This window comes from Paroedura picta, chromosome 7, assembly GCF_049243985.1.
Source record: "Paroedura picta isolate Pp20150507F chromosome 7, Ppicta_v3.0, whole genome shotgun sequence".
NCBI lineage: Eukaryota > Metazoa > Chordata > Lepidosauria > Squamata > Gekkonidae > Paroedura > Paroedura picta.
In genome coordinates this window covers 78,883,915-78,902,951 of record NC_135375.1, presented here as the reverse complement: position 1 = coordinate 78,902,951, position 19,037 = coordinate 78,883,915, and the positions used below count along the sequence as shown (strand labels likewise).

Below are 19,037 nucleotides of genomic sequence, written 5' to 3'. Positions count from 1 at the left end.
CGGCTGATTAACTTGCGGCTCGGCAAGCTTCTCTTCCCTCCCCTCCCAAAATAAGAAGATTGCCAGGCCGCAAGCTAATCGGCCGCTTTGGCAGCTGATTTGCTCGCGGCCTGGCAAGCTTCTCGCTTCAGGGGGGCGAGGGAAGAAGGAGCCGCAGCCCGGCGCCAAGGCCTTCGCGGCCCAGCACCGGGCCGCGGCCTGTGGGTTGGGGGACCACTGACTTAAGATATTAAAATGAACAGAGCACTAATCCTTGCAGAAAATTGCTCCTTCCAACTTTGGCAATTCCTTTGCTGTCAGATGCAGAGTAAAGCAACTAGACAGTGTAACCATTATCTTGGAAGGTCAGCTTTCTCGAACATTTATATGAGTCCATGTCAAAAACGTAATTGCAGTTGTCAGTTGCATGCTATCCAATTCATTACTTAATGTAGATCCCCTGATAAACAACCTTCTTACTTCTGCCAACTATTCAATATACATTTAATCAGAACACACACTCTTATTTGATTTGCTTGTTACTGTTCCAGCAGTGTTTATTACTTGTTGAAGATGTTTCTCAGCCATGCCATTTCAAGCTGTGATCTCCTCAGATGTACTGAATTAAGCAGGGTCATTCTGGGTCAATATTTAGAGACAAGGCTACTAGTGAAAGCTTAACTCCACAGGAAATACTACTGGTGATTCAGAAAGTGAAACATTTCTCTGTGAATCACTCATGAGTTGTTGCCAGGGCTGCCGTGTTCTGTTGTAAGATCTATATGTAACATAGGCCTTGTCCATATGTGCCTTCTGTCTTTGGCTGCCTGCACAAAGTAACAGGGATAAGCATCTATACAATGGACCCTTCTCCTCTGTTGAAAAATTATATTATTCCTTTTTTTATTTTCCATCCTCTAGCTATGTTATTGGTTCCACAATAACATATCTAGTAAAACTAATTTTGGTGGAAGGCATCCCAACAACCCTGCGCATAAGCAGGAGGCACATGCATATACATGGGGAGGTAGGCGTGTCACATGGAGGGAGAGACATGTCACATGTTTCCTCTGTCACATCTTTCATTGCAGTATTGCATGTCTGCCACAGAATGTTCCCCTATCCTCAGGAGCAGCTTGGAGTGGTGTGTGGATGTGGACAGAAAGGTTTCCAGTTGGAACAAGCCTGGGAAAGGCCTAGTGCTTGTTCCTGTGGCCATTTTTTAATGTTCCAGTTGATATTTTGTTGTTATTGTTATATTGATTTTTGATATTGATTTTGATAGTGTTCTATGTGAATGTTCAAAAATGTTTTATGTAAACCGCCCAGAGCCGTAGGGAAGGGCGGTATAAAAATACAAATATAAATAAATAAAATATAAATTTTGATCCTAGCCCTGGATTGTTTGATACAGTTTTATAAATTTGTTATGAGGATTCTTTACCCACCTACTCTTAGATTCAGTATAAGTAACAAAGAGAAAGAAAAAAGTTTCAAAGTATAGGTTTCAACAATTGCAAGCCTGCTCAAATAATGTTTCCCTCCTGCTAGAAAATCAAACAAACAAGAATTTCAGAAAAAAGTTAGCACAGTAGAAAAGTTGCCTCTAAACTTTCCTGACACCTTTGTATGAGGTACAGAGTAGGCATTTTTGGCTGTTCTTGGCTGTTCATAGGACAAGGAGATGGTAGACACGGTAGCTGGAGTGCATTTTTTGTAAGGGATGAAAGTAGTGTAAATTTTGCACTAACACAGTCATTCTTGAGTGGCTTGAAGCAAAAGATGAAGATACCATTTTGGCCACTTTCTTGCAGGTACTTTGGACCAGCTGCAAACTCAATGCAAAGTCTATGCTTGCTGCCTTGCATTGGATTTCATCAGACATCTATATATTCATTTATTCATGTGATTTATTCATTGTCCCTCAGGTATAACTGGCTTGGGCTAGTTTAAAACATCAATAAAAGCAGCAATTAGTACATGTAATTAATTGTAGAAAACAAGGGAACACTGATGTCAGAAGATGAGTGGCAAAATCATGGCATTAGTAGATCTCAGCCCTTTTGGCATTGGGATAAGGATTTCTCCCCAGGGATCATCCATCTTAGAAGCTGCAAGTGCCAAACACTTGGGACCCAGCAATAGGTAAAGGGAATGGGGGGATTTAAAACCCTAATGTGAATAGTAGTGGAGGATGGATGGGATGACTGTGTGGAACTGATGTTTTAGAACAGGGGTAGTCAGCCTGTGGTCAACCAGCGTTTGCTGGCAGGGGCTCATGGGAATTGTAGTCCATGAACATCTGGAGAACCACCGGTTGACTACCCCTGTTTTAGAAGACAGATTTGAATCCTTTCACATATTCCTGTTTTTATTTTTTAGTGGATCCCAGGAAACAAGCTGTGAGATCTCTGCTGTTATCAGCAGTTGACCAGCTACATTCCTTAGGTTGCTCTGTTGCTCTTTTCGCAAGATAAGTCCTGTGAGTCCACTTCTACATGAAAGCAGATTCAGATTCACCCATCTGCTTGGCAGGCCTCACTTGTGAGCAAGGCACACACTTGTTTTCATAGGTTTAACTGCCAGAACTATTTTATCTTCAAAGAGTATTCAGTGGCTTCCTTTTTGATCTAGCCATGGTGTTCAGCTAAACTAGCGATATGTTTAATACCAAATAGGCTTTTGATAGTTAAATCATTTAAGTTAAAAGACTGAAAGACATTACTGCTATAATAGAGGTGGGCTGAATGTTCTAATACCATAAAATATAAAAACTTTCAAGCTTGGGCAAAAGATGTCTACATGTTTATGATTTTTGTTGCAATGTTTTTGATTGTTAGAAATAATCCTAAATATTAAAATGGTATCCAGCAATAATAGTATGCTGTGAACAAGTATGGGGATTTTTTTATATACAGCTTTTTCATGTTCAGCAGTGACGGGGATAGTGAGTAATTTTCCTTTTCTCCATAACAGGACACTACAAGTATAGAAAAATTGGCAAACTGTTGTGAAGAAATGTGAGTATCTCTGCTTGAGTTTTGAAAAGGCAGACATGGTTCAAAGCTAAGCTTTGAATGCATAATTTTATAGCAAAATGGCTACAAGCTATTCTGTCCTATCTAAAGCCATAAAAACTAGGCTTACCTAGTTTTTTTGGCACTCTGTTGACCATGAGGATCATCTTAGGTTTAAGACTGCCTTCGGTAGATACAGCTGCATTCCATGCTTCTGATAGTTAAGTTTCAGCTGCATGTGATAGTGAAAAGAAAACTGTACTCGTGGCTAGGATGCAATTCATCAGAGTCAAGTAATGGATCCCCAGCCAACCCTGTATTGTTCTAGTTGACTGAAGTGCACCATGGGAGTGCTGTCTTTCACTAATAATGCTGTCGTCTGTAGATCGAGACCGCGAAAGCCATGGCAGCAGACCTTCTCAGAAGTTTTTGGCACTCGTTGGAAGATCCTGTGGTTTATTCCTTTCAGGCAAAGACGACCACTGCGAATTCCCTACCACTTTGCCAATCATGTCTAAACAGATGGATGGTGGGCACAGATGGGTCCTCCATGCTGGAAGTGTATTGCAGGTTTTGTGATAATAGAACTATGACAGTACTCAAGTCAATTAAAATCTACCCACCAATCTTAGATATCACAATGTGCCCCAGGCTTTATTTTAATAATAATGATCTTGAGTCCGTTGTGGGATTAATGGACATTTCTGTGTTTACTTTTAAAGTGTACTTACTTTCAAACAGCTTTTCAGAAAAATGGCTTTATTATTTGATGTGAATAACCAACGCAATGACCAATGTACAAATGTTATTAATTTTTTGTTTTGATACTAGATAATAATGTTTTGGTAGAAACACTGGCATTTACACTGTCAAATAGGTTTGAAAAATGTCTTGTCTGCCTTGAATTTTTTATTCTTTTTTAAGAATCAATAATATGTTAATCAGCTAATCTGATTTAAAATCCACTATGCCTTCCTTTATTTATGATGCATGATATTAATTGAGCAGCTGATCACTTGAAATATGTGACTTTTAAAGGTGGTTTTTAAAAAAAAATCAAGGGCAATTTTTTGGCTTATGTCCTCAGTTTTATAAAAGTATGTTTTTATTGTTCTTGTGTAAAAATAGAAACAATTACAAAAACAAGACAGTATGAGTGGATAGCTTAAAAGGGAAAAAAGTATTGTTATATAGATGTTCTTTCCCTTCTCTATGTAAATGCAATAATTCAACGATAGTCTTATGTGGTACATGTCTCTTAAAAATGAATACTTTTAACAAAGGCTGTCATCCAGCCAAAGTTAAGCACTGGCAGTCTTCAAGCAAAGGTTGGATGCACACTTTTCTTGGATGCTTTAGGATGCTTAGGGCTGATCCTGCGTAGAGCAGGGGGTTGGACTAGATGGCCCGTATGGCCCCTTCCAACTCTATGATTCTATGTAATATATCTGGTATACAAAAATAATGTGTTGTCTCTATAATAATGCTTCTTGTTTTGTATAACCACTCTTAGAAATATTTAAAATTTAAATTCCAGGTGTTTATATAATGAGTAATATATGTGGGAGATATTTTTTTAAATAGTATTTATATAATGATTATGGATGTTGATAATAAGCATTAGCTACCATGTACAAGACTGTTCTAACTAATACATCCAGGAGGTTATTGAAAGTGAGAAGAAGGTGGCTTGCCTGCATCCTCAAATGGTAAACTGGAATGTAGATCTGGGATGGTTTTGATCAATTATTTGTTTAGAAGTGTGAATCTTTCCCAAATTCTAGCAAGATCTCTCAGCTCAAGGTATGTGTGCTATTCAAAATACTTACCAAAACCTGCTTACCTAAACAGCATCTGAACAGTGACCCAGTTTTATGTATCACAGCTCAAAAAACCAGATGGTAAGTTGGACCGTGCTGGTCCTAGGACAGTGTGGCACAACACCAATTTTCCCAATGACGCAGAAAGCAACTCTGTCTGTGGCATCTGTGTTTGTGTTGGCACTTGCCCCTTCCTTGGTTTTCTACAGCGGCTTCCCTCAAGTATTGTCATATAGCATTGGGCAGGAAGTATAGGCTTGTCTCATTCCCTCCTACCTCTTAAGCATCCTAAGAGTAGTTTGTGTCATACTAGGACCTGGAACACCTGGTTTCATACCCTCATTCAGCCAGGAAACTCCCTGAGTGACCTTGGGTCGGTTGGTCGGTCAGTCCTCTCTGTCACAAGGTTGTTGTATGCTGCCCTGTATGCTGCCTGAGCTTCTTGGAGGAATGATGGGATAAAAACATAATAGATGATGCCTACAAGAACCACATGTGCCAGTCATATGTAACAGTGGGACTGGTAATTTTAAGGTCTGAGTTGTAGGGAGAGAGATGGCAAGCAGGGCACAGCTGACTGATTATTGTGTTCATAGGCTAGATGTTTATCATAGCACTGGTCTATCAGAACCAGCTTGTTGTAGTGGCATCTAATCTGGGGAACCAGGTTTGATTCCCCACTCTTCCACATGTGGCCAGCTGAGTGGCCTTGCACGGGTCACAGTTCTCCCAAAGCTCTCTCAGTCTTATATACCTCACAAGGTGTCTGCTGTGGGAAGAGAAAGGGTAAGGGACCATAAGCCACTTCGGGACTCCTTTCGGTAGTAAAAAGCGGGGTACAAAAAAGCAGCTCCTCTTATCTCTATATAAAGCATTTGCACACACTAGCAATCTGTGGCTTGTGCTGTGCTGGCATGCAAATGCTGCATGTATATTAAAGGGGACATGAAATACGATACCCAAACCACAGATAACATTACTTTTATATAATGTCTAATGGTTACCTTGGTACATGTCATTCATGCTGGGCAATAGACCAAAATCTTTTATCATCGGCTTGTCTAATATGTACCTTATTATACAGAACAATGGAATTTGGATAGCCAGCATATTAATTTTCCTCACTAACCCAACTAAAATGTTTTTAGTCAGTTCCTAAAAGAGATCTGTCAGGTATTTATCGACAGGGAGAGCCTACACTTACATGTGCTAAGTGAGCATTGTCCATGCATTGTTGCTGCTCATCTCTTCTTTAAAACATTGGAACTGATATCATAGATTTTGGCATAGGAATTAATGTCAGTGAGCATTAAATTCACATCCTGTTCCTTCTCCCTGCCCTTGTGCTTTCCAGTTCCTTCCTATACTTTTCGGTTTTAGGCGTTACCTATGAACTGGGCAGACCATGATATGTTGGTTTAGAAGTAATGACAAAGTATGAAATCCTGAAAACCAGGCTATCCAGAAGGGAGATGGAGTTCACAAAGGAAAGGACAAAGAACAGGGAAGGCTGCCTTGCAATGTCAATGATGGTTCAGTGTTGCATATGACGCAAGACTTTGTGATTCCAGAATTTAGTCTATAACTTGCAGTGCTGATATCCTGGTGTCAAGGATTTCTGTACTTGGTGCTGCATGGATAACAGGACTTTTGGAAAGTCATTGGATTTTGGTTTATGCAACTTGGTTAGACAAAGTGATAAGGGAACTTGTCTTGCGAAGGTCATGGAAGTTGATAGGGCATACATGGTTTTCTTTCAAGGATACATCGTTGTTTCATTTGTTTTTGGCTAGAACTTCTTGTGAACGTGATCTTATAACCTCATTTAACACATTTTAAAAAAGTAAATCAGAACAGCTTGTGTAAGGGTGAACGTTCATCACTAATATTTATTTTAAATTCCAAAATGCTGCACACTGATAGCACTTGAAGTTCAGCTCTCATCAAACAAACTGTTTACTGCTTTTACGTTAATTGCCTGGTGCATCCTCTGCAATGCTGTAGGGGAGGTGAGTAAAATGTTGTCAATACATGCCTTCTGCAAGCTCAATAATTCTCCTGAAAGTTGTGACTTGCTGTAAGAGTTTGAAAGAGCTCTCATTCTGTTGTTCCCAAAGTGCCCTCTCTCGGTTGTCTTATGTAATGACGTTGACATTCCACCTAACTAAAAATGCTGTTCTGGTTTCGGACAGGTTTCACTATTTCTTACTATCTTTCCTCCTGAATCCAGTCTACTGGATTCTCCTGCTAACCCTTTTCATGCGTGAGCACAATATTTGTGTCAGAAAAAATATTTGTGTCAGATGTTCTGCTTTCTGTGTGGCCAGAGAGAAATAGACACTTGCTCTGACATTCAAGCGGTTTGTATGGTGTTTCCAAAATACTTTTGTCAAAAATTCACCACTGACAGCCAATGTGGTGTTTGATTAAAGTCTTGAGCTTGGATTAGGGAGACCCAGGTTCAGGTCCCCATTGCCACAAAACTTACTGAGTTACTTTGGCCTAGTCACTCTCTCTGGGTATAACCTACTTCACAGGATTATTGTAAGGATAAAATGCAATAAGAACCATGTATGATGCTCTGAGTTCTCTGGAGGGAGGCTGGGATAAAAAATTATTAAATAAATAACATAATCAGATTGCCTATCTAGGGTGATGTGGAAGAAATAGGAAGAAGTGCATATATACAAATATTGGAAATGTCCGGGGAGTAGATATTTACTTCTGTGACATCGTATGCCCAAGCTAGATCCCAAAGCTCTCATATATCGGATAAATGGGATAATAATAGTATTAAGCTCTTGACTGGTAACTTACCAGTTCTGAGTAGGTTCTGGTAACCTACCAGTTTTGAGTAGCTATTAAGAGAACCGCAAAGAAGTTTCAATTAAAACAGAATTCAAAAGGTCAGTACAATGCAGTTGCATTAAAAAAAAAAACCCTTATTCTTATTTTAAATCTCCATATATCTTAGATGGGAAAAAGGTGAGAATCAGATAAAATAGTTTTCAAAACTGGGGAAAATGTCTGTTCTGTGACATTACTCTCTTTCCTATTGATAGCTAGTACTGAGGATTCTCTTCCTATCTACTAAAGACCCATGTTTAAATCCTATGCTTTTCCTAGTGAATATGAAAGATAACATTAGGATAATAAATTGAGAGATTAGTTAGACCTAAATGTGTTTTAATATGACTAGGGCAGCTGTTTACTTTTCTAGCATACTCTACATCTGTTCTTTTTATTTATAATCTCTTAATTTTTTTATATCTTAATTTTTAAGTGCATAATGTTCATGAAATGCTAAGCAGCATTACCCCACTGAAAATAAGCAAAATGCTTAGATTTGGCACTAAAACCCATTAATATATGTTCCAGGCAGAAATTGTTTATCTTATCATTAGAAAAATATTTTAACATATTTTATTTATTATTATTCCTCTAAAGTGACTGCTTTATGTAATTATCAGCAGTATAGATTTATTGATGTTTACGGTGACGTCTTTAAATCTCCTATTCTCTGAAGTACTTAAACCAGTGTTTTCTCTAGATACTGTACAAGTCCACATCTATACATAGATCTTGATGGAAAATAGTTTTTCCTTGAAAAATGATTGTCCCAATCTTGTGTTTTTCACAGTAGACAGGACATACTGCTGTGGAACATGTATGGAGAGGGGGTCACTGCCAGAACCTTGGCACTGATTAATAATTGAAATCTTGTTAATGGCAGCAGTGCCCTGACCAGGACAGCCTAGGCTACCCCGATCTCATCAGGTCTTGGCTGCTAAGCAGGGTCAGCCCTGGTTAGTACTAAGGTCATGACACAAAGGCAGACAATGGTAAACCACCTCTGAATGTTTGTTGCATTGAAAACTTCCACAATGCTGCTGCAAGTCAGCTGCAACTAGATGGCCAAACCATCAAAGCAAACTTTTTGTAAAGAAACATTGCCTCGCACAAGGATGCTTTTGTAATGTAAAACACTGAATCTCAACAAGGAAGAATCTTAAGCAAGCAATGGCAAACCAACTCTGTTCGTCTTTTGTTTTGATAAGACTACAGAGCTGCCAGAAGTTGTCAGTGACTTCACAGTACTTTCCACCAGTTGTTTTTGGGATGAAGGTTTGTAGGTAGGGTGGCCTGAAAAGTCTTCAGCAACCACAAGGAGACACCTGTTGGCCTGCTTTGTTCATTTTATTTTACTTTTTGCAGAACGACATAACCACTTGCCTTTGGGTATACCATGGCCTGAATCAGTGGTGGGATGTGGACCATCCAACGTGTATCACAACCTAACAGGTGGGATGAGTTGCAGACCTCTTTGTGCATGTGGCCTGCCTTTGTGTGAGGCAAGCCATATTATTTCTCACCCAGAGAGCTGATTAGGACATGACGCTGCTCCTACCTAGGTTCCAATGTACTTTGTACAGCCTAGTCTAATCTACTGTGATTCTTCGTTAACATTACTAGTCCAGTGTGGCAAACAGCCCCTCTCCAGTTTTTAACATTATAATGTACATTTAATGCTGAAATGGGAAATGCATTATAATGTACATTGAATCCTAATCCAATTTATAAACGTCCGCAAATATAACAAGAAAGCTTTTTTGGCAGGAAGAAGGCCAGTACTGGCAGTGAAGACACGACACCTGATATGGCTTAAATATGGCCACAGCTTTATTTTACCCCCCCAAAACATGGGTTGGCATGACATGAAACGGAGCCTGGCCTATCCAGCCTGCTGGCTGGAAACCCACGTCCAAGAGCGTTCAGGATCCATCGCCCTTCCCCGCTGGGAAACACGGCCTCCTGCACTCTTGAACTCTAACTATGGGAGATGGCCCATATAGCAGGGTCCAAAGGGCGCAAACCTCCTTGGTTGCCCCGCCTAGGTTCATCTGGTCGCCATGAGCAAGTATGCCCCCCCCCGCTGGGTGGGCCTCTCGCTCAAACACCACCTTCTTAAGAAAGCCCCACTCCCCTGGGAGTCCGATCGCATACCGGCTCCGAATAAATAGGCTCTGTTCATGTCAAAATCCGCCACAAAAACGGAGCATTGCTTCGTTTCCGCCAACCCCATCCTCCTTACACCAGCTAAGTAAGGCCCATCGTGTGTCCTGAAACCATATGTCCTGCCCTCATTCAGATAGGTGCACACCATCCGTGCGATACAACGCAGGCAGTTGGTTATCGATGTCTGGATGCCCAATAATCCGGCCACCCATTTGTACTATAACTCTAGAAACAGCACGATTGACCTTACTTTTTGCCCGATTTAAGGCGGCAGGACCCTCTCTGCTTCTCCAGCGCTGTCTACTTAACATTTCAGACCAAAACAACATGGAAACAGGTAAACGGTTTCTTAAAACTTTCAAATCGTCAAGCATTAAGTTAATCAAACATCGCCCGGACACAGCAGGCAGATCATTTTCTCCCAGCTGGAGAATGACCGCCGTCGGATGACCCCATCGGTAAACTGCTTCCGAAGCCACATCCAGAAGAGATGACCATCTCATGCCGCGGTGACCATGCCATGTGAACTGCAGGAAGCCTCCCAGTCCCAGGTCACGGCCCCAGCCGGAGTTGGCGGCATATCGTCCCAGAATATGATGCTATGTCCAAGGCATAAAACAGTACGAATTGTAGAACATCTCCCTGAAACGAGGTAAGTATTAGTAACACGATTGTGGACGTACATATGTTTTGTAGGCAGCCGAACGCCACCTACCCAGGTCTTTTATCTGCTCAATATGCCTGGGTGGCTGCCCCAAAACGAAATGAATGCGTGCCGTACAGCTCCGCATTCAAGTTAAATTTCCTTAAGCAAGCTCTTAAAACTGATAAAAATTGGTAACGTGAAAAGCATTCCCCATTATTATGCACAAATAAAGGGCCCACTGTGTCTGGGCGGACTGACAAATACCTGCCCAACCACCGCACTGGACAAATAGTGATGTCCTCTGACCGGTTTATGTAAATGGATGAGCCCCTCCCACTTTGATCGGTCTTTGACCCGCGTAATCTAACATGCAGGTAATTCTGAAGAACCGTGACGTCCTGAAAAGCTAATGTGTGACGACCTGGGGCTGCCCGTGACGGAGCCACAAGCTCACAACAGCGGAAAGCCCCAAAGAATGCCATGGTAAATGATGATCCGGCCAATGCAATTTCAAATGAATTAAAACATATCGTGGGAAGTTGCCTCAGTAACTCTCTCAAAATTGACTTTGTGATTGGGCGTCTATGGTCCAAACTTTTTGGCCTCTCTCTCCTCCAACCGCTCACTGCTTTCCGAGCCAAAAATGAGGAACAGGGATCCCACCCTCCCCTCAAGTTACTGTGGAAGGACAAGCCTGAAAGAATGACCCTCATAGTCCTTGGTGAGATCCCTTCCCCTTTTAATTGAGCTAAAAAACATAATAAAAGGCTTTCCTTCATCGGCCATGGGGCCTTGAAGCCAAGGTTGGAAGTGAACATCAGAAAACGTTCAGCAGCAGCCTGATAGGCTCTACGCATCGATGGTGCTATGGAACCTAGCACGCCCTGAAGGATCACCCGTTGCCAAGCGTCCATAGTTCCTCTGGGAACACATCTGGACCTGGATTCGCCCCCGGGGCCAGGTCGCAAAATCTGTCGCCCTGGAAATGAGAGAGGGCGTCGGCCACTGTGTTGCGCACCCCCGGCACATGTCGCAACACAAATGACACATTAAATTTTAAGCAGGTTAACACCAACCTACGAACTAACCTCATTACCCTAACCGATTTTGCAGATTGTTTATTCACAATGCGCACCACCGCCTGGTTATCACACCAGAATGTGACGCGCTTGTTTTTGAACAATGGACCCCAGATAACTGCTGCCATCAAAATTGGAAAAAATTCTAAAAAGGTGAGGTCTCTCCGCACATCTTGCGACCAGTCACTAGGCCACTTACCGGCACACCACTGGGCTCCGTAATAAACTCCAAAGCCTACGCCCCCGGCTGCATCCGAATGGACCTGCAAACAGTCCCCAAGGGCTAAGGGAGTTTGCCAGATGGAAACCCCATTAAAGTGGGCCAAGAAGTCCAGCCACATGGCAACATCTGCCTTTATATCCTTAGTGACTCGGATGTGAAAATGCTGCTTAGTAATCCCTGCTGCTGATCGTGCCATTCTAGCACAGAAAGCCCTCCCTGGTGTGACCACTTTACAGGCAAAATTCAAATGCCCCAGTAGGGACTGCATCTCCTTCAAGGTGCATTTTCGCCTGCCCGCCATGTCAGCCAACAAACCTTTTAGATTAACCAATTTATTTTCGGGTAATCTGGAAGTACCTTGGACAGAATCCAACTCAATGCCTAAATAAGACAAGCGAGTTGTAGGACCTTCGGGTTTTTTCATTAGCCAAAGGTACAGCTAACTCTGCCATCAGCGCCTGAAACATAGCCAGACGGTTTTCACACTCCGTTGACCCGCGGTGGCCGGAAAGAAGAAAATCATCCAAAATAATGGGTTATTGAGTCAAATTTGACTCTGTCCCTTATGGCCCATTCTAAGAAGGAGCTAAATGTCTCAAAGGCTGCGCATGCAATAGCACAACCCATAGGCATTGCCTTGTCAACGTACCACCTTCTTTCAAAACAAAACCCGAGTAAACTAAAATCCTCGGGGTGCACGGGCAGGAGCCGGAAGGCAGATTTTATATCACATTTTGCCATGAGGGCTCCTTTCCCACAAGCTCGTATGATGGCCACCGCATTATCAAAAGGCGCGTAGTGCACCGTACATAATTCATGCTCAATGTGATCGTTGACAGAATCACCCCATGGGTAAGACAGGTGGTGAATCAGTCTAAATTCCCCTGGGGCCTTTTTGGGAACCACCCCTAATGGAGAGACCCTCAAGTCAGGAATGGGTGGGCCGTCAAATGGACCAGCTACCCGCCCTTCCTGACATTCCTTTTTAACCATTTTGGCCACCACCTCCGGCATCTCAGTGGCAGATTTTAGATTAGCACAAGTAGTGACCTTTCGCTCTCCAGTATAAGGGATCCGGAAACCTTCCCCGAAACCCTTCTGAAGATATTCAGCTGCCTTCCTGTTGGGATAACGTTGCAACATGTTAGTAAGCACATCGAAACGTACTGGAGTGGGAGCCAACGAGAGAAGGACTGCCGGAATCGTCTTAAACTGCTTTTGATGCGCTTGAAGCTCCAGCATTCCCCGACCCTCCATCTTTTTTCCCCGAAGGTCGGGCCCCACGAAAGGGCGCTTGAGAATTGCCCCGATTGCAGGCGAGAAGAGCATGGCTGCCACCGCAAGCCTCGCATTTATGCTCGAAGCGGCACCGTCTTCGCCTGCACCCCTTATTATTATAGTCCCAACAGGGGAGTCCGGACGTTCTTCGACCAGAACCTGACTGCTGATATTTTTCTCTGGGTCGCCGAGCACTAAAACCCACATACACCATCCAAGTGTCTGTATGTTTTAAATCCCACCTTGTATCCTCATTATGAGAAGCCAGCTCCCGATCGTAATCAATCGCGGCTTCCTCACCAGCCAACTCCCTGGCTTCTAATACGTGCATAAGGTGACGCGCTCAGGATACGCACACGCAATGAGAGTAAAATACTCTGCATATCCTCTGAGCCAGTTGCTAAATGACCGTTCACAAGGTGAACGTCTCTTAGTGTCCCTATGGCTACCTGTATCGCCCCCTTTGCTCTGACCCTTTATAAAAGAAAAAACATCAACAAAATAACCCTCCAGGGCCCGTTCTCTCAGCTTAATGGATAAGTGAGCCCCAGGAGGAGCCTCAGAATTCTTAAATCGTGCAGGCGGGAATCTGTCCTTTTCCCGGATCCCCTCTTCCTCTAATAAATTTATTGCGAGTGTGCTGCCATTTTGGAATTCCCGGAACATAAGCCCCGGCTAACCAATACCAACCCGCCCGCCGAGTCGTTGCTCCCTCATCCCAAGACGAAGACTCACCCGACGATGGGCAAACTTGTATAGAACGCCTGCGCTTTTGACCAGTCTTTCTCTGGCACCTCCTGTGTCGGCTTCCGACACTCCGATCATCACGTGCTGACTCAGCCGAATCACAGCTTCTGCGTCCGCTGGAATCCTCGGCTGAGCTTAACTTATCAGGTAGAGTGTGCCCAACTTTAGTTTTTGCAATATGTGAAATAGCCTGGACATAACCCTTCCAAAAACGTTTTGAACCCTCTTGGCCACTGCCACCATCTCCTGACTTGTGGCTGCTGCCTTGATCGGAATCTGACTCCCTGCTGCTCTGTGAAACATCACTGTCTCCACGTTGACGGAGACTGAGCCCTAGATTGAGCCGCCATGGCCCCCCGCCTCCTGGAGGTCTGATGGGTACGGCTGCTCCCTGACCGTCTTTCTTTTTGTTTTTTAACAGCGGCAGCCCACCTCCCTTTTTGTGGCTTTTTTCTAATGGGGGAGGACTCACTGACCGAAGGTGACAAAGAGTAAGCAGCAGCCTCCTCAGCCTCCGCAAATCTAAGTTCACGCTGCTTAGTTCTGCTTCTCCCTTGCCTAGTGACTGCCTGCCTGGATCTCTCCCCCCCCCCCGTGACAAGCTGGGTGAAGCCTGCCTGTTACCATGGCTGCCTGAGCCTTTGGCAGGAGTCTTACTACGGGGAGCGCGGCTCGGCGCCCTCGCCTTCTTGGTCCCACTCCTGCCCTGCCTAACAGTAGGGATGGCTGAAGCCCATGCAGCCCGCGCCCGAGATGCACTGGCCCTAGATGCACTGGCCCTATGGCCAGCCCTAACTGGGGAAGTGGCAGCAGCCACTTTACCCCCTGCTGACTCACGAGCCTTAGCTGCTCCCTTGCGAGCCTGGGCTTTTTTAGCTGCCATTACTGCCAGACGTTTCTTTCTTTTTTTTCTGTGCCTCTAAATGGTTTATTTATTTATTTATTTATTTATTTATTTATATACAGGCCCGACCCGGGCGCTGAAAAACCCACCCGCTGAGGCAAAACTGCCCCCCTCGCCGACGAAATAAAATAAAACTGTCATTCTGGTGCTATTAAAATAAAATAAATCTTTAACTCCGGCGCTACTACGCCACTGGCACCGAAATTCAACACCCGGGGTTTTTTTTTATAAGAATAAACCACTCCCCGGCGCCTCCCTTAACCCAGAAGAAAGGCCCAAACTAAATTCCCCTCAGGAAACGGCTGCACTGGACGACAGCCCCAGCGAAGCCGCTCGAGCCGTTTTTTTTTTTTTTAACTAGGCCTTGCCTAATGCCTCCGCTCCTGGCTCTCTGCTCCCCTAGCGGCCGTCCACTGTCCGGCGCGCAGGCAAAGAGGCTGGGGCCCAGCGCGTGGCGCTATTTATTTGCGCCGCTGAAGCCCCGCCTCCCACATGCCAGGCGCGCCGCTGCCATGCGCGCCCGGCAAAAGCTGCAGCCGTCCACTCAGGCCGCATCTTCCCCGCCGCCCTCCATGCCGCCAAAAGGCAGCTGAGGTGAGTCTCTGCTGCCCATTGTGACTGGAACTTGCAAGATGAATTTAACTCCTGCTATGAAAAGAGATGCAGACATGTTTGTGCCCTTTTTGTCCATTCTGCTTAGTAAAAATAATTCATTAACATTTCTAATAATTCAACATAATTGAAACTAGAAACATCTCAGCATCTCAGTCTTTGAAATGGTTCAATATTCTGAGTTTTGTGATGAAAGTCACTCATATGCAGTCTATAGGTTAGATCCAGACAAAATTTAGCAAAGACAGAATGGAACTTTTACCTTACTGCAGCCTAGTGATCATCATGAAATGCTGCTCCTGGGGGACAGAAGACCCCAAGGAATTATGGGGGGTGGGGAGCTACAGTGGACATTGGCAGTTTAGTCTGGATCCAGCTGTATCTTTATGGCCTCTGCTTCCAAAGCTTAGAACTTAACCAAAGAATTAACATGATATACATTTTTATCAGTTTGGGAGATTTATATTACAACATGCACAACCTTTTTAAAACTGGATTTTTCATAACAGTTATAAATAAATAAATAATAAATAAATAAATAAATAAATAAATATACTAGATTTAAAGCCCATTGTGTTGTAAAATACAATGGGCACTAGCAGGCCCTCTCCTGGCCCTGGCCACCTTGCAGCCCCGCTTCCAGCACCCCACCCCCAGCCCCATTTTCCCCAACCTTGGTGCGGGGAAAGGAGCAGGGTGCTCCTTTCCCTGCCGCCTTGTCGGCCGCCCCCTCCCACCCCAGGCTCAACCCTGCCCTTGACATGGGAAATTTTGGAAGGGACACTCCAGAAGGCATCCCTCTCCATCTCCCAATTGGCCCCCTTGGGTTTTTATCCCGGACTCGTCCCGCCCCTTTCTCCACTCACATACCCCTTAGGGCTTTATTTCTACCGCTCCCGTGTTAACTGCTTCAGAGAAATTTATATATATATATAAATGTAAGCAAGCTACCAGATGCCTTCCATGCATCTTTTTGTGTGTGTTTGCAAATATAGCTGTTATTAAGCAAATTTATAGCCTTTATATTTTCTTTGAAAACTAGAAGTAAATAAAATTGTAATTGTACAGCAGGGACAAAAACCTAGTAAGAATTAGTTATTGTACTGATAATTTCCCATGTAAATTTATAACATTGTGGATTTACAGGAGAGGACTGGTTCCAGTATGTTTTCTTTCTGTGCACACAAACTGCTATTTTCTAGCATGACAAATCCAAAGCTTAAGTGCAGTAACTAAGATTTCCTGACAAGCAGCTCTCTAAACAAAATATCTATACTTAAGAGTTGGTGGTTGCTGAATTTAAGATGACCCAGAATTTGATTCTAAAGGTCACGGGCTTGAATCTGGCTTCTGGTTATATGTCAAAAGTCTGGGTGGGAGTGAAAGTGTTTTGGGTCTATTGAAGTAGCTTGTATCTACTTTCTAAAAATATGCTTAATAATTCTTCTCAACTTTATTTTTCTGGAACTCTAGCTTGGAAAAGTAATATATCAGAATCCTTTATAGTATATTCAGTTGATGTGTCTCTGTCTGTGATCCCTGCAAGACTGTAGCTAACCAAAACTATAACCAGCCACTTGATTATAGTCCTATAGTTATTCTGTAACCCATTGCCCCATTATTTGAGGAATTTTCTACAAACAGCAGAGTATCCATGACATGGTTCTTTGGCAATAATGGCTTTTGATTGAAACTTTCTCGTGTGACATAGTAGAAAACTGACTGAAAATAAAATACAGCTAGCACTAATTCTGTGTTATGCCTACTGTAGTTCCATTCATGTCCACATAGTCATATTTGTATAAATACTATCAGAATGTAATGTAAAAATACTATTCTCAAAGTACTCAAAAGGTAGGTATTGTGGTAGCTGCATGATTGGAGGGGAGGAAGGAAAGATACTGTACTTAGCATACTTGAAGTGGTTTTTGTCTGAGTATACTTGAAGTGGTATTTTTCCTTTCTTTATTAGAAAAGTCATATAGCCTCTCTCTTCTGACCAATTTTAAACTACAGTATATTCTGTAGTGGGGCATAATTTTTTTCCAAGGCACTCAAAGTTTTACAGCATATTCCAATGCACCTTGATGACTTCCAACTAATACTAACAAAAATGTTTACATTTGCCCTTGTGAAGATGTGTCGTGCTTATATTTATCTAATAAAGGATGATTGGATAATGATATGTGGTACAATTGAGAAACATAAATGTGTGGATTGTACCAAATTTGGGAACACTTGCTATGCTGTGTTGTGGAGTAAAATCCCAAATTAGTATATGTGTCTGCCTTGTGAACAATATTTTGTATTTATGTTAGCTGTTTTGTCTATGTAATGATTCTTATTTTATTTTATAAATTGTTTAATAAGTGGTCTTTTTAAAACTTCTGTTATGAGGTAATGTTTACTGTATTTTTGGAAATTTATTTTTTAATAAATATGAACAAATGGATTTACATTTCCCCCTCTTAAAAAAATAAATTCGTATTTGTACATCCATGGAAAAGATGCAAATATTCCTTAAGTGTCAAAAGGACTGCTGGGAGAAGGGAATGTCAGAAAGATCTACAACAACCAGTGCCTTCTGCTCATGGATTGCTGGATGCATCCCAATGTTTCTAGCCGTTTATTAATTACATTTTAAAAGCTTTATTGTGACACGTGAATTTGCAAATCACAGTTTGTTTAGGATTGCTACGGTGCGCAGATATGGCACTATATAGAAGATATCTTTTCTGTAGACAGGTGGAAGAGAACAAAGAAGCAAATGAACCAGGGTTTACAGATCATTCCTGTTTGTGTCTGATGGGCTAACCAGAATTTGTTGTGCAAAACATCATTTAAATAGTTCCTGATTTGTGATGACAACTGAATGCAGCCTAATCCTGAAACGTCCTGAACTCCCACCTCCAGAAGGAACATCATTTAAATGTACCAAATGTGGTTGTGGGATCATTTCCAAAATATTGCCATGCCGAAATAAACATGATCACAATATGGCAGGGTATTTGGGGACTTTTTTTCATTGTCTGTACCATTTCCTTTGGCCACCTCATGAGAAGGGAGGACTCCCTAGAGAAGAGCCTAATGCTGGGAGCGATTGAAGGCAAAAGAAGAAGGGGACGACAGAGAATGAGGTGGCTGGATGGAGTCACTGAAGTAGTCGGTGCGAGCTTAAATGGACTCTGGGGAATGGTAGAGGGCAGGAAGGCCTGGAGAATCATTGTCCGTGGGGTCGCGATGAGTCAGACATGACTTCGCAACTAACAACAACTGTTTTCACAGGATTGCTTCATACAGGATGAGTTTCATATCGAAAGTGAACGTACTTCTAGCCCAAGGTCATGTAACTGACCACTGCACAAGATTCTAGATGAGGTGGACTTTGGGTATGATCCGGCAAGTCAACTTGTCAATTCTTAGGAGCCCCTAAACTCAACCTTGATTTGGGGTACAGTCCAGTTTAATTAAAACCACTGGGAGTATATTGTTGTGTGTGATGGGGCCAGAAACTTGCTGACAAGGTTTCTCTAGGGAAATACACATCTGTATTCAACTTACATAACAATGTGAGATGCCACAGAGAACTACCGACAGAAGAGATGTCCAATTAAGGAAATTGTTTCATGTGGAGCAGCTATACCTTTCTCAGATTAAAATATTGTTTTCTTTTATTGAAGCTTTTGGTATTTTTAAATGTGAAGAGCTTAGACCAT

The 19,037-nt window shown here is 42.7% G+C and overlaps 1 protein-coding gene across 7 annotated transcripts in view; it reads left to right on the top strand.

The window, feature by feature from the left end:
- Positions 1–17,773, top strand: part of ZDHHC21 (zDHHC palmitoyltransferase 21) — a 45,555-nt gene extending 27,782 nt beyond the window's left edge. For 6 of the 7 annotated variants that reach the window (XM_077345081.1, XM_077345083.1, XM_077345084.1 and 3 more), the window contains 2 exons: positions 2,956–2,999; positions 3,382–17,773. In XM_077345081.1, coding sequence (XP_077201196.1) covers positions 2,956–2,999; positions 3,382–3,514 — 177 coding nt within the window. In that variant the 3' untranslated portion in view covers positions 3,515–17,773. The remainder of the gene's footprint in view (positions 1–2,955; positions 3,000–3,381) is intronic. The other variant, XR_013232600.1, reaches the window with a different exon arrangement.
- Positions 17,774–19,037: the final 1,264 nt, after the last annotated feature.